We start from the raw sequence: 15,109 nt of genomic DNA, 5'->3' as shown, positions 1-15,109 counted from the left end.
CTGATGAAACTAATTCCAGGTTTCTCAGTTTCAGGTTTGGATCTAAATAGTTGTTGGATTTGAGATGCTTTACTGACACGGTTTTAGACCAAATTAGGTTTTACCTACAGCAAAATAAACAGGTCATTCAGCTACGATGTTCAAATCTACAGCAGTTCAAGCAATCAGTTCGGTTGTGAATGGAAAGCCTGGTGCACGTCAACGACTTACGCTGTACTAGATGTTATTTGTAGAGGTTATTTGTACATGGCTTTTTGAAGGCCTAGGGAAAATGAGCCTAGTTCTACAGAGCTATATTTAATACTAGTTCCAGAATATAGACATTTGCATTGCCTCCATGTAAAAGGATGCCTGTTTGAACCCGAAACAGCTGAAATGAACAAAAAACTCAGCATTCACAGGAAATGCCCATCGTTTTTTGTTGTTGATTGCATCTTGCTACAGAAACCTTAACCTCAGTCGAAAGACGCATTCTTTGAAGACAGTCAGAGAACAGTTAGGAAATATAATCAGCAGTTTAAATTACAGCTCAAATGAATTCTGCTACGTATAAAGTGCTTCGGTTTTTATTTCTCATGCCGTCAGGGCTTTGATGTTTTAGCAGTATTGGCTTATTCCTTTTGCCACACTGAGATTGAGATTCAAACGGCCCACCGATGTTAAAGAATACTCATGGATTACAAGCCCTACCGTCCCGTACTGACTTGCAGAGGTGCGTTCGACAAATCAGAAAGGAAATAGAGAGCGAGAGGAATGGCACTTGGTTTTTTTTTTACTATATTTCTGATCAAATAAAAGCTGCATTGGTAAGCATAAGAGACTTTAAAGACTAAAAAAATCTACCAAACTCAAACTTTTGAATGGTGGTTAGTGTTGTTACATTTTATTATTTGCATTTAGAAAATTTTGCGTAAAATGTGTGCTGTCCATTATGTGATCAGGTCAGTTATGATGGAAAAATCGAGCACTTACCTCAAGGGATCATTGGGCTCACGACTAGACAAGAAAGTCGATACTGCATCGGCAACATCTCTGTCAGTTGTAACGTCCCATAGTCCATCACTACCCATGATCAGGACATCATCAGACCCATGTTTGTGCTCAGAGATCTTGTACACCTTGACCTGGGCATGAGATTATATTATTTTGATGCTGTTATGCTTCATATGCCATATACTTTTAATTTACAGGTTTAAAATAACATCTAATAAAACTTCTTGGGTGAACTGTCCATTTCAATCAAGAAGTGACTTAATAACTAGTAGCTAAATTACTATTTGAATGAGTAAATAAATGGCCTTGCATATAAATATCTAACAATATACTCACTTCTGGGCAGCAGGATAGGAAAGGTTTGATATGAATGTTGGAGTTGTACACTTTCAAGTCGTGATCCCCTAAACCGCGCGTTACTCCAATAGTAGCCATGACTCGAGCCTAAGAGCACACAAACACACACACACACACTCACAGCTGGAGATTCATGTGCCATTAGTGCAAAAAGGTTCTTTTATATTCATGCAAACTTTATCAAACGAGACATTATTCTGGCCTACAACTGGCAGAACATTTTAGCAATTCCCATTTGCAACACCTCACTACTCCTGCTTTGTAATAAATAGCTGTGAAAACTGAGCGGAAAAAAGCTTCAGACACCTTCATCAGATTATATGTTAGGTCTGTAACAAATGTTACCGCTATGCAGCTTTAAATAAAATCCATTTACAGCACCTGGACCTTTTCAAGTTAAAAAGAAGCAAAATGATTCGCTTACCTTTTTCCCCTCCCCATAAATCAGCGGGAACTTGAGATCGTCTTCTACAATTGTCTTATATGCCCTGAATTAATAACAGGTAATGCTAATGAATGCGATAAAACCAAAGACTTCAACTTTTATTTATATATGTAAATAAAATAACAATACTGTATGTTATAAAATTAAGCCTGCTTTAGAATTACCAGCCAGTCATTGTGTGGTCTCTAAAAAGCATCTTCTTGCCGAGTTCACTGTGCTGGATACGTCTGGGGAATTCAATATGCGTAAACTCATTCCCAAGCAGCTCCGGTTTGAGGAAGCCCTAGACAAAAACAGCACAAACGCAATGGAAGGGTTACAGAATGGAAGATCTAATAGAAATGGAGCAGACACAGTAAATGAATGAACAGGGTTTAGAATGAAGCTAGAAATGGAATGGGAATTATATTAGGACAATAACACCAGATGACTCACCAGGTACTGTAGCCGCTGTCTTTCACTTTCTGGTGTGAATTCATTGGACACTGGGATGACCTCATTGTTTCGGACAATTATGGCTCTGTGGGGAAATTACACTGGGAATTTTACAAGTGTTTCTAAGCAGCAGTTTATAAAAGACTGGATGATACAGTCAAAAGCAAGTTATATGTGCTATTTACAGTTCCATACAGTACCTACTGCAGTAATTTTCTCATTTATTGCTAAAATCCCCAAGATTATCATTATGGGTAACTGTCACAGTAATTGAGTCATTTGGCCAACATCTTTGCAAAATTAACATGGAATGTACTGTTGCAATAACAGTAAAGCAGAAGACACATTGTCTCCTTAGAGACATATTTATGTCATCTTTTCATTTCAGGCAACAACAATTTCCTCCATATGTCATTAGACAGACATTTCAGTGTTTACTGAGGCAAATATAATACAATATCCTTTTGTAACAAAAATACCTCACACTCAATAAACTCTTATGATATACAAGTTCACAGTTTAGAATTTGCATCTTGATAAGATTATTGTCGATTATGGTCGACATTCAACCTCATTTATTTTGTATACTAAGCTTTTTAACTAAAATATAAAGACCTTTTAGATTGCTAATGTAACATGCACATTTAAGGATAAGTCCTCCTACCTGCTGTCTCCAGCATTTGCTACATAGAGTTTCCCCAATAAGTGAATTACAATCAAGGCACAACAGCCGCCAGAGATGCTGTAAGATTCTTTCTCCTTCTCTATCAGGTCGTCCTATAGAGTGGGACACACAGACACAGACTCAGTTTTCTCTTCTGTTTGCTCACATCTGCACAACATTCAGCAAAATCACAATATGAATTCTATGTATAATGCCCAGTCTTGATGTTTAAACATCTGTGCCAGTAATATACAGATGGTAGGTCCAAAATACCTATGTAACATGAATTCATGTTTAAAATGTTAGTTAAATGTCTTAAAACTAAATCGAATGTTCATTGGCTGTGAACTGTGTGAACTGTCCAATAGCATTTTTAACTCAACTGGCAAAGAGGTAAAGAAACATAGCTGGCAAATGCTTTAGAATTATGCACTTTAAATGTTGCACTTAAAATTATATACCCATTTATTATTTACTGCATCTAACAACATGACTTCATGAATTCAATAAAAACCATTTTTACTAATAAATAATTAAATAAATAGTTTTAAATATTTAAACAATGATTCATTTTTACATGAGCATTTAAAAAAAATTTGAAATACATTGATCATTTATTTTATTATTTTAATGACACTAAATGCATTATAAATGTTGCACAATCATATATCAATTTATTATTTCTTACATTTAATAACATTTAAACATGAATTAAATAATTGTTTCAAATGTTAATTAAAAAAATTATTAATTTATTTATTTGCTATTGCATTTTTGAATAAATTTATCATTTCTTTATTTAATTTTGAATTGGTACACCTAGTCCTCCATAAAAATATCCACAGGCTTCTCTTATCTTTTACAGTTCTCACCATCTGTCTGAAGGTGGTCTCTATGATCCCCATCACCAGGCTCTCCACACTGATGTCTTTCTCCATGTGGAACCGCGGCTCATCCAGGAGCCCATCCTGCTCCTCTCCATCTAGGCAGGCCCCTTTCTTTGCCTCAGCCTGGAAGGGGCTTCCGTTCTTGGTCAGACAGATAGGCGGAGGGTTGTTTTGATTTTCGAGAAGATGAGCCACATCACAAAGCCGATCACGGATGATAAGTTGGAGAAGTTTGGATGCCATGAGAGCAGCACCAGAGCCGGCGTGTCCATCAAACACTCCCCAGAAGTGCATGGGAATGCCTGTGGTGTCCTGAAGGGATGAGAAAGAGGTGTCATTTCTGCACCATTAGTGGCATGAAACAGAATTGCACACTATGTCATTGTTCAAATAAACAGGAAACTTGTCTCATACGATTGGGTATATTATATTAAACATTTAATAATAATATAACAAATATAACAACAACAATAATTAAAAAAATGTATACATCATTTAATATAATACACCCATCTGAATAAGTTTGGGACTGGCCTACCTGATTGATTGATTGATCGATTATTTATTTATTAGTAAGTAACAATTTATATAAACTATATAAAATTAAATGTTGCACAATCATATATCAATTTATTATTTCTTACATTTAATAACATTTAAACATGAATTAAATAATTGTTTCAAATGTTAATTAAAAAAATTATTAATTTATTTATTTGCTATTGCATTTTTGAATAAATTTATCATTTCTTTATTTAATTTTGAATTGGTACACCTAGTCCTCCATAAAAATATCCACAGGCTTCTCTTATCTTTTACAGTTCTCACCATCTGTCTGAAGGCGGTCTCTATGATCCCCATCACCAGGCTCTCCACACTGATGTCTTTCTCCATGTGGAACCGCGGCTCATCCAGGAGCCCATCCTGCTCCTCTCCATCTAGGCAGGCCCCTTTCTTCGCCTCAGCCTGGAAGGGGCTTCCGTTCTTGGTCAGACAGATAGGCGGAGGGTTGTTTTGATTTTCGAGAAGATGAGCCACATCACAAAGCCGATCACGGATGATAAGTTGGAGAAGTTTGGATGCCATGAGAGCAGCACCAGAGCCGGCGTGTCCATCAAACACTCCCCAGAAGTGCATGGGAATGCCTGTGGTGTCCTGAAGGGATGAGAAAGAGGTGTCATTTCTGCACCATTAGTGGCATGAAACAGAATTGCACACTATGTCATTGTTCAAATAAACAGGAAACTTGTCTCATACGATTGGGTATATTATATTAAACATTTAATAATAATGTAACAAATATAACAACAACAATAATTTTAAAAATGTATACATCATTTAATATAATACACCCATCTGAATAAGTTTGGGACTGGCCTACCTGATTGATTGATTGATCGATTATTTATTTATTAGTAAGTAACAATTTATATAAACTATATAAAATATAATATATATAAAATTGAATGAAATTCTATAAATTATAATATAAGTAAATATATGTAAATAAAAAAAAAATACAAAATTAATTTAGTCAGAATAAGTAAATGACTATTAGGTAGCCTATCCCAAACTTATGCAATTGGGTACATTATATTAAATATTTGATTATTTGAACAATTTATCTAGAATGAATGAATTTATTTAGTTATTTATTTGATTGTTTAGTAGTAGTAATGATTTATATAAATATATAAAATATAATATATATAATTTAATATATAAAAATATACAATATATATTATAAATATTATATAATATAATATAAAGAAATATATGCAAGTAAAAAAATATATAATTATTATTGTTATTATTTAGTCAGAATTACTTTTGAAAATATGCATTTTATTTTTATGCTTTTTAAGATGCTTCATAATGTTGTAGTTACAATTTCTACCAGTAGGGGGCTAATTGGATCATGCTAACTAGCTGAACCTTGACCTCTTGCTTTAAACAAACAGTGCAATGTTTTGAATGAACCCCAATGTTTACACTCTTTAGGAGCTCAAAATACCAGTGGTTGTCCTACAGCTGGAATAGGATAAAGTATTGTGAAAAAAATTAAAAATACATAAAAACGACACGCTTCCTCTTTAATAATTTGCCATAGCAAAAGCTAGTAGTAGCTAGTAGCAATTTAGAAAATGTTAGAAAATATATATATATATTTTGACACCAATCAGTATCAAAAAGCAAAGCAAGATGGCACAATAACATGTAAAGCCTTTTCAAAACCACAGTGGAGCATCAGGACCCATTCCATAGCTTTTCTAGAAACACTCTCCAATCTCAATTTCCTGTCATTACCTGTTGACGAGATTAACTCAGATTGACAGCCAGCTGGGAAGGCCTGAGGCAGCAGCAAACGTTTGTGGCTGGATCTCTGATTCTAAAGAGTCAAGTGAATATGTGGCCTTGCTATCCTTTTATCAGCCTGTTTGTCTGTATATAGACCCTTGCAGACAGGCAGTGCAGCAGATGATAGGATGATGTAATTGATTTAGAGGAGTTGAGAGGGGTATTAAGTGGGGGAGGGCAACATCACGTGACGGGAAGAGAGGAGAGAGGTCAGTGTCCTGGTTAACAACCTCGTGTGAGTAAACACTGCAGGAGATTACCAGTCCATTTCTGATTGTTGGAAACTACCTGCAATTCTACAAATGAGATCTTGTCAATGAACTCAACTGTTTCTCGTACGCATTAATGAGATTAAATAGAGAGCAAATGTCTTCGCAACCATAACACAACATGATAGATAATAAAAGTCCCTGGCAACCATACAGCATCATGCTCAGAACACATTAGCAACACCCAAAATCTAGTTCTATACCTTTTACTGTCAACAAAACCAAATACAGATCAACCATTGCCTCATTTTTAAGTTATCCTGTGCAATTTTACTAGTATATTAGATACTTGAACATAAGTGAGAAAGGTCAAAGTGGTCCTATTACTTGATTTAGTTTTTTTGGGGTGTATTAGAATAGGTTTTCATGCTCAACTGTTCCATAAACACATTATTTTTCATGTTTCACATTATTGCAGAACCCAGTCGATCTTAAACACACCAATTACTTCTTGTTTCGATGAAGCCCCTCCCTCCGAAATACGAAATTTGTTCTGAGAGGTTAGCTGGCCCAGTTCGTTGTGATTGGCTAACCGCTTAGAGTGAGTTCTGTAAATGTCACACCCTTATGGAGCCACACATGACATGCAGGGGGAAAAATGTGATTCATGCGCACAATTTACTAATTTGTTCCCTCGATTTACTAAAATGTACGCACAATTTACTAATTCGTTTCCTTGTTTTAAGTAAATTGTGCCCACAAAATAATAATGTGTGCCCTCGTTTTAAGTAAACCATGTGCTCGATATAATTCGTTCCCTCGAATCGTGCGCACGAAATAATAATTAATTTCTACTTCCTGTCTGCATTCTCATAAACCGATGTAGATACCTCTCACTTAAAATGATTCTATGCAATTATGCGATTCCAACGAATTATTTTGTGCACATGATTTACTGAATTAATAAATGAGGGAATGAATTATTAAATCGTGTGCACGATTTAGTAAACTGAGGGAATCTTATTAGTAAACCGAGGGAAAGAATTAGTAAATCGTCCGCACGATTTAGTAAACTGATGGAGCGAATTAGTAAATCATGCGTACAATTGACTTTTATTTCCTGCATGTCACGTGTGGGGCTCCGTACACCCAAGCGTGATGCTCACGACCTGCAAAGTAAAACCAAAACATTTCGATTGCCATCTGGTTGCTGACTGCAGTATAGATCATAAACCCCACCCTCTCCATGTAAACGAATGGGATGTGAGCCAAACTAAATCATCAAAGAATGTAATCCCAAAGATGGTTTCGGTCATTTTTGGTGGTTCTTGCCATGCTAAAAAATAAGTTCAAGTGTTCATTTTTCTAACCAGTTTGCTTTTAGTTAGTTATTTAATGGTGTAAAAATGGGGTGTGGTGTCATGATTCTGAGCTTGCGATTGGGTCTGCAGGAGTGTGGGCGGAACTTTGATACTGCGGCTCCACCTCACGATCACTAATGCGCAGAGTCAGGCTCCAAATGCCGTCATTTTCGCAAGATGACAGCGGCCATACTGAGATGTTTTGCCTTTAGTGTTCGTCCACCTTAGGAAGGCCAAACAAAGGGGTTTTGGTGAACAAACAGCGTCTCTTCGACATGGCGACAACACGCTACTAAAGCAGTTCTTCTTCGTTGTCTTCTCTAGCGAAGCTTGACCTGGCCTCACCCCATTTTTTGCGAAGTGCGCTGTAGTCTGAATGAGCCGTTTGTTGTAGTTCTTCAAAAGTGTTTACTGTTAAAGAGAATATCTCTTAGAATGGACTTTGAGCTTTGTAACATTGCAGATCTTTTTTATTCTCAAACAGCAACATTACACACTAACTAAAGTTTAAAAAAAAGAGAAAACGCATAATAGGACCCTTTTAAGAGAGAGGAATGTAACAGGGAGGATTTCGTCAGATCGCACAATACCAAAGCCTCTGAACAGATGCCACAATCCTCCTTATTCAATTGTCAATGCAATATTATCTAAGAGGACGTTTTCCACTTTTTCACTGGATTACATGTTATTATGGGGTAAGACGGACGTAAGGGTCAGACTGCGGATCAGAGAGATCAATCTTATGCCCACATACAAACACAAACACACTTTGAAGGTCACAAGTCCAGGATTGGTGAAAACACTGCCTATACCACATCACATGATCAAAACTCTCACAAGGAAAAAAATAAGTTTCACTTCAACATACTTGCTGTGACAAAAAAAGGCCTTTTGAATGTCAGCTTGTACTGGAAACTTCAGCTTCATTTATATCATTCTAGATCAACAATTATGCAATGAAGCACGATATGCTGTTCTATATTTTGATGTAGTTTTGAATGATTGAGTTTCCCATGATAGCTATGAGCAGGGTACTGACCAATCAGCAGCTAGAACCAGAACTATACATTTTATAACTTATTAAGGCACAAAACACAAACTCCACTTATGCAACTGAGTTAGCTGATGTTTATTGGTGGATTGGTGCATTTCTATGGAAGCCCGTTTCTGCCACTGAATAAAAAATAAAAAGGTAATTGCGACTTTTTATCTCACAATTCTGACATTTGTTTCTCAGAAATGCATGATGTAAATAAAAACTGGCTAAAGTCAGAATTGCGAGATATAAACTCGCAATTCTACCATTTTTCTTGCAATTGTGAGTTTATATCTCACAATTCTGATTTATTTTCTTATAACTGTGAGATATAAACTCGCAATTATGAGTTATAAAGTCCAATTCTGAGGTAAAAAGGGACTATTTTCTTACAAATGCTAGTTTATAGCATGCAATTCTGACTTTATAACTCAGAATTATGAGTTTATATCACTCAATTTTAAGAAAAAAGTCAGAATTGTGAGATGTAAACTCGCAATTGCGAGAATAAAAGTCTGAATTGTCAGTATGCTTGTTGAAAGCTATTTTACCTTACATAATGATCACCAAGGGGTTCGGTTCAAAATTGAACATTGGTCAATTTCAAGAACTTTATTGTTCTGTAATGTAGTTTCAAAATGCCAGGCCTTTCAAGTATATCTGGATTTTCTTTAAATTTAGATTAGGTTTCAGCAACAGATGCCTGTGCTCAATGGGATCTCCAGGATCAGTGAGTTCAGTGTTCCGTCAGCAAGCTAAATCTTTCATAATCTTACCTGAGACCGGTTTTGCCCAGTTCAGTTGATCCACAACAGTTCCATTAAAAAGTAGATTAGGGATCTTTTTTATAGATGTTTCAGTGGATTCATAAATATTGATACCAAGAATTGAAGCGCCGTGAAGACTCGCATTACCATTGATTTCAATAGAGTTTGGCGTTAGCAATATTTTCATGCAAACAACATTCTACCTCCTGCATTGGTCTTTTCAGGATGTAGTGTCTAAAACTTACTTACCCCACTGTCCTCCTGTAACATGGAGCAGCGCTGCTGCTTACTACTCATCTTCCTGATATACAGCAGCTCACAGGAAGCCTGGTCTTCATTCAGCATGCTCTTCCCAGCATTAATCACCCTGAATGAGAGACCAAATCATTTATTAAAAAACAGCAATATTGTGAAATATTATTACAATTTAAAGTAACTACTTTCTATTTGAGTATATTTCAAAATGCAATTTATTCCTGTGATGCAAAGCTGAATTTTCAGCATCATTACTCCAGTCTTTAGTGTCACACGATCCTTCAGAAATCAGTCTAATATGCTGCTCAAGAAACATTTCTTATTATTATCAGTATTGAAAACAGTTGTGCTGCAATTCTGCACAGTATAGTCTCATAAATTGTAGTATAAAAAGTAGGGATGCACCGATATGAAAATTTTGGCCGATACTGATAACCGATTATTCTTAAAGTCTTACAAATAAATAAAATATTGCATAAATAATGCAAACAAGTCATTGGACATCATTACACGTGTAAAGAATCAAAATGAATGCGCCATAGATCAATAAAACGGAATAGCCTCTGCACGGACAATAATTAAATTATTTTAATTACTAAACCATATTGTTGATGAAAATAATAAGAGAAAAATACAAGTGGTTGTTGTTATTAATAATGTATCAATGATTTTGAAAAAGTAACAAATTAATACCACTGTTTTAAATAGCAGCCGTTTAGCTGCGCGTGCTGAAGCTGAAGAGCTGAATGAACATGGTAAACTGAAGCGTTTTGCTGGCAGTTTATTTAATTAAAGGAAATGCATCCTGAGATTGATGTTAATTCAACATAAACATAATATTACAACTTATATATGTTCAAAATGATGCAGTTATTGCGTGCTATAGTCAGACTGTGTGATCCTGTTGTGGATGCGCTCTTCCCATATCAACGCGCTGAAACACAGCAACTAAACCCAAAGAATTCACAACGTTTTATTATAATAATGTTCTCATTAGAATGTTATATACACGACATTCCCAATCATAGTTATTAATGTTGTGCACTGCTGTTTGAGCTGCGTGCACTGAGCTAAAGATGATCACCGGTAAACTGAAGCGCTCTTTTAACTTAACCAAATGCATTCTATATGAGATAAATCAGATAATACATCAAATAAACACAATATTACAACGTACAATTGCACAAAAGGCTGCAAACGAACAGCGCGCATCTGAAGTGTCTCTGAAGGAAATAATGCATTATTTATCGGCTTTAAGATATCGGCCAAATTTTCTTATCAGGCCGATACCGATAACAGAAAAAATGAGCGTTTATCGGCCGATACCGATATGGTGGCCGATATATCGTGCATCCCTAATAAAAAGTGTATGTTCTGTAATGATGAGAAAAACGTAAAGTTTGCCTCATCAGCTGCAAGCATGAAAAAGATTATGGTTTCACATAGAGACCAGGTAATGTATGATGCAGTGAGCGACACAATGACCTTTGCTGTCTGCCACAACCATGCATCAAAAATAAACAGCTACACAATTCCATTGCCATAGGGACACAATTATGGTTTAGTAGTTTATAATATTTCTGTACTAGCAGGTTCTATCTAATTTGTATAACTATAACTATTTGTATTATACAGTATATATATATATATATATATATATATATATATGTGTGTGTATTATCTAGAGAAAAAAAAAATTTACAGCTTTTTTTTATTGTGCCTGTCTTGAGTAGTCTAACAGATCCAAAGCAGTAATATTTATTGGAAATGACTGAACAATAAGCCCTTGTCCCTATTTGTAGGTGCAACTAATTGTGTTCAATTAAAATAACTTTCAGATTTGAGAACACCTATTATGCAGCTAAATAGCACTTCTAGTATGACGACAGCTTAACATGAAGAGAAATATAATGCCATTATTTCCCAAATCTTAATTATAAAAAGCCATTCTCTTCCTAATCTCCTGAGAGCAGTAAGATGCTTCAGGCCACAGTCATGACCCAGCAGACCTGACGAGATATTTAGAAATGTTAGAGGTCTTTTCTTCACAAGTTTGTGACTATTACTCAATATTTCTTCTACAAATGGAGCACTAAGCAGTTCAAAAGTCCAGGCTGATTATTTAAGCTCTGACAATAGAAAATAATCATACGCTTTACCAGAAAGCAGGCCAGTGTTAGGTATAACAACAGTACTTGTGTCAAACAAGTTGACACATTATCTAAATTAAAAATGCTAATGATTTTTAAACAATATAGCCATAATAAGTATAATATTACATTAATTGTAATGTATCGATATCAATTTTCTGTAAAGCTGCTTAGAAAAGCACAATACAAATAAATGTAAACTGAATTATGCTACACACGGTTTTACATTCAGATTCAGCTGATAAAGTCCCACTATAAGCTCCTTTCAAAAGAGGAAGTGTCTCCTTGCAGCAAGTTCCTTCTTCTGAAGTCACTTCACTTCTGCCACATTAGGTTTCAAAACAGTACAATTTCTTTAAATGAAAGTAACACTTAAGTTAAAATGGAAAATTGTGATTTTCAAGAGAAGCACAACCATACGTGTACTGTAAAGGAAGCAGAACTAAAGTCACTGTCTGTGGAAAATACAGAGTAGAGCAATGAGCTAAAGCCACAAACTGAACCGTTTATTAGCAAGGCTTTTACACCAGACAACAAAACTCACAAGCATTTCCTGTCTCGGGTGACTTTGGTTAACTGACAATGGTTTTCTTTCTTTAGAAGAGTAGTCAGTATTCCTCATGTTAATCTTCTGAAGGATCCCCATTTCTAACATTAGAAAGGGGCTGGAGTTCATATTTATGAACATGTCAGCATGATGTTAACAGTTTGTGCAGCACACATTTAGTGCAAACTGATTTGTGAACCCATCACAATCAAAAAAAAAAAAAAGGTTAGCATGGTGGAATGGTAGAACTACAGGAAAAAACATTTCTCTCCATTGACGGCTATTCAAAAATATTTGTATATTTTGAAAAATATTTCTTAGAAACATCGCAAATTTTGGTAGATTTTTTTTCGCTAGTGAATATATTATGATTTTACTGAGTGATTGATTACATGGCATTTTAAAAACTGAACCCAGAATGTTGTGCACTAAATAGTAAATTCCAAATGAAAACAATATCATGTTTCTTCATATCAAAAAGTCAAGGTTTGGCTGGATAGCATGAACCAGTTAGCCTGCTGGGGGAATTGTAGAATTACAGGAAAAAAACATTTCTCTCATTGACGGCTATTCTAAATTAGTCGTATATTATGAAAAAAATGAAATATTTCCTAGAAACATATAAAATCATACATTTTGGTAGATGTTTTGCTAGTGTGAACATATTATGATTTTACTGTGATTCATTACATGGCATTTAAAAAAACTGAAGCTGGTATTGTGTGTAACTACCAAATGAGAACAATATCATGTTTCACATCATTGATCTGACACTCTCAGAAGAGTTTCAATAATGCAGTGCATCTTCAGGCTAGACTATATAAACATAACGTCTTCATTTAACGACATTCAAATGTCCATTTTATCAGTCACATACACTGAGTTTGCATAATCTTTGTCACACGGGAAATGTGTGCTCAACAAATATCCTTCCTCATGCGATAAAAACGACTGCAGAGTATTCTTAATCAAACCCAATAATCCCTTTCTGTGTCTTTTAAAAGGAAAATTACTATGTGCATTATATAATTGTGTATAGTTTTATCTTCACACAGCTGTGAGCTCGCAGGATACAGGTTCAATATAACTCGAAAAACCCGATGAGCAATTCTTCACCTCCACCCACTGTGTTTAAGAATAGAGAATAAATGAAATCCTTTTTATGGCACCGTGTATCTTGACTTGTGCCTGCTGACTTAGTCAGTTGTCAAGTAGATTAAGAAATCTAAAAGGCAGAGAAACAAAAGTATTTCCCATTATTTGGATAATTCATATTGTTTGCACTGACACCTCCTTCAGTAGCCACACAGAAATGTGTCACCTAAACTGTTCAGGTCAAACTGAAATGATTTTTGAATGGGATTCTTCAATGCAAAACTGCATGTTTTCAAAACTGACTAGGTTTTACCATACAAATTAAACAAAGAGCAGTGTAAAATGCTAATTAAAGCACTGTCACTTAAGATATCAAAACTGAAATATGAAAAGGGAAAAAATCTAGATAAACAAGTCTAACTCCCTAATTGACTAGTTGGATGTTGTGTGACTGAATGACTAGTATCAACCCATCCCTAAACAAAACCAAACATTATTCACTTGCAGTCATACATTTATTGACAGGAACTCATGTATTGTGGCGTGGGTGCTTGCTGCTGCAGGAATCTGTTTATCTTTGCCAGCTTGGCAACACCATGTTCATAGAAAGCCAATCTCCTTGATCCACAGTGGATGACTCAGCAATATCTTATAGATAATAAGTGTGTGTGTGTGTGTGTGAGATTAAGAGTAAAAAACAGGAGTTGGGCAATCTGAGGAGTCTACAGTGCTGCCATTAATCTAAAGTCTTAAGAGTCTGTCAGAATTTAAAAGGGACTTTTCACTCTCATGTTGTTACAAATCTGTATGAATTTAATTATTTTCGGGAACAGAAAAGGAAAAAAGAATTGAATTCTGAAGAATTGTGCTGGCTGCAATTACAATGAAACTTCAAAAAGAGTGCAAAAGCACTATAAAGGTATTATCAAATATTCTTTCGTGCTGTAGGCTTATGAAGCCTTACAATAGCATGTGTGAGAAATTTTGAATGATTCATTTACGAATCTAACTGATCCGACTCTCAACCCACAGATTCAATGATCTGGTTAACAGCTCATCTCAGGATAAGATTATCAATAGACTTTAGTCAGGATAGAGCCATATTTCATTTTTGACAGGAATGAAAACGAGGCTGTGAGTAACAGAAGTCCAGTGCATTCAATGGATACTGATATTTAACAACATAATGACGATTGTTCATTTAAAGGGGTCATAAGATGCGATTTAAATTTTACCTTTCTCTTTGGAGTGTTACAAGCTCTTGGTGCATAAAGAAGATCTGTAAAGTCTCAAATCCAAAGAGATATTCTTTATAAAAGTTAAGTCAACCACGCCTACCTAAAACGGCTCGTTCTAACACGCCCCCACATATCTACGTCACGATGTGGGAAGATTTGCATAACGCCGCCCAAATGTTCACGCAAAGAAAGAAGGCGTAACTTTTATTCTCGCTGTAGTATTGTTGTTGCCGCCGCCGCCATGTCGTGAAGACGCTGTGTGTTTCGTTGTGAAAGCGAAACTACTTTGTTTGGCCTTCCAAAAGAGGACGG

The 15,109-nt window shown here is 35.5% G+C and overlaps 1 protein-coding gene across 1 annotated transcript in view; it reads right to left on the bottom strand.

Moving 5' to 3' along the window:
* Positions 1 to 927: 927 nt before the first annotated feature.
* The window catches only part of LOC107549296 (protein phosphatase 1H-like), a 17,432-nt gene continuing 3,250 nt past the window's right edge, over positions 928 to 15,109 (bottom strand). Inside the window, exons 2-10 of the mRNA XM_016230335.1 lie at positions 9,762 to 9,879; positions 4,610 to 4,936; positions 3,767 to 4,126; positions 2,895 to 3,007; positions 2,231 to 2,315; positions 1,960 to 2,078; positions 1,775 to 1,838; positions 1,330 to 1,437; positions 928 to 1,124 (exon numbers count right to left, since the gene is read on the bottom strand). Coding sequence (XP_016085821.1) covers positions 969 to 1,124; positions 1,330 to 1,437; positions 1,775 to 1,838; positions 1,960 to 2,078; positions 2,231 to 2,315; positions 2,895 to 3,007; positions 3,767 to 4,126; positions 4,610 to 4,936; positions 9,762 to 9,879 — 1,450 coding nt within the window. The 3' untranslated portion in view covers positions 928 to 968. The remainder of the gene's footprint in view (positions 1,125 to 1,329; positions 1,438 to 1,774; positions 1,839 to 1,959; positions 2,079 to 2,230; positions 2,316 to 2,894; positions 3,008 to 3,766; positions 4,127 to 4,609; positions 4,937 to 9,761; positions 9,880 to 15,109) is intronic.

The sequence above is a fragment of the Sinocyclocheilus grahami genome, unplaced genomic scaffold (genome assembly GCF_001515645.1).
Source record: "Sinocyclocheilus grahami isolate Dianchi unplaced genomic scaffold, SAMN03320097.WGS_v1.1 scaffold368.1, whole genome shotgun sequence".
NCBI lineage: Eukaryota > Metazoa > Chordata > Actinopteri > Cypriniformes > Cyprinidae > Sinocyclocheilus > Sinocyclocheilus grahami.
This window is presented reverse-complemented; position numbering and strand designations above follow the sequence as displayed.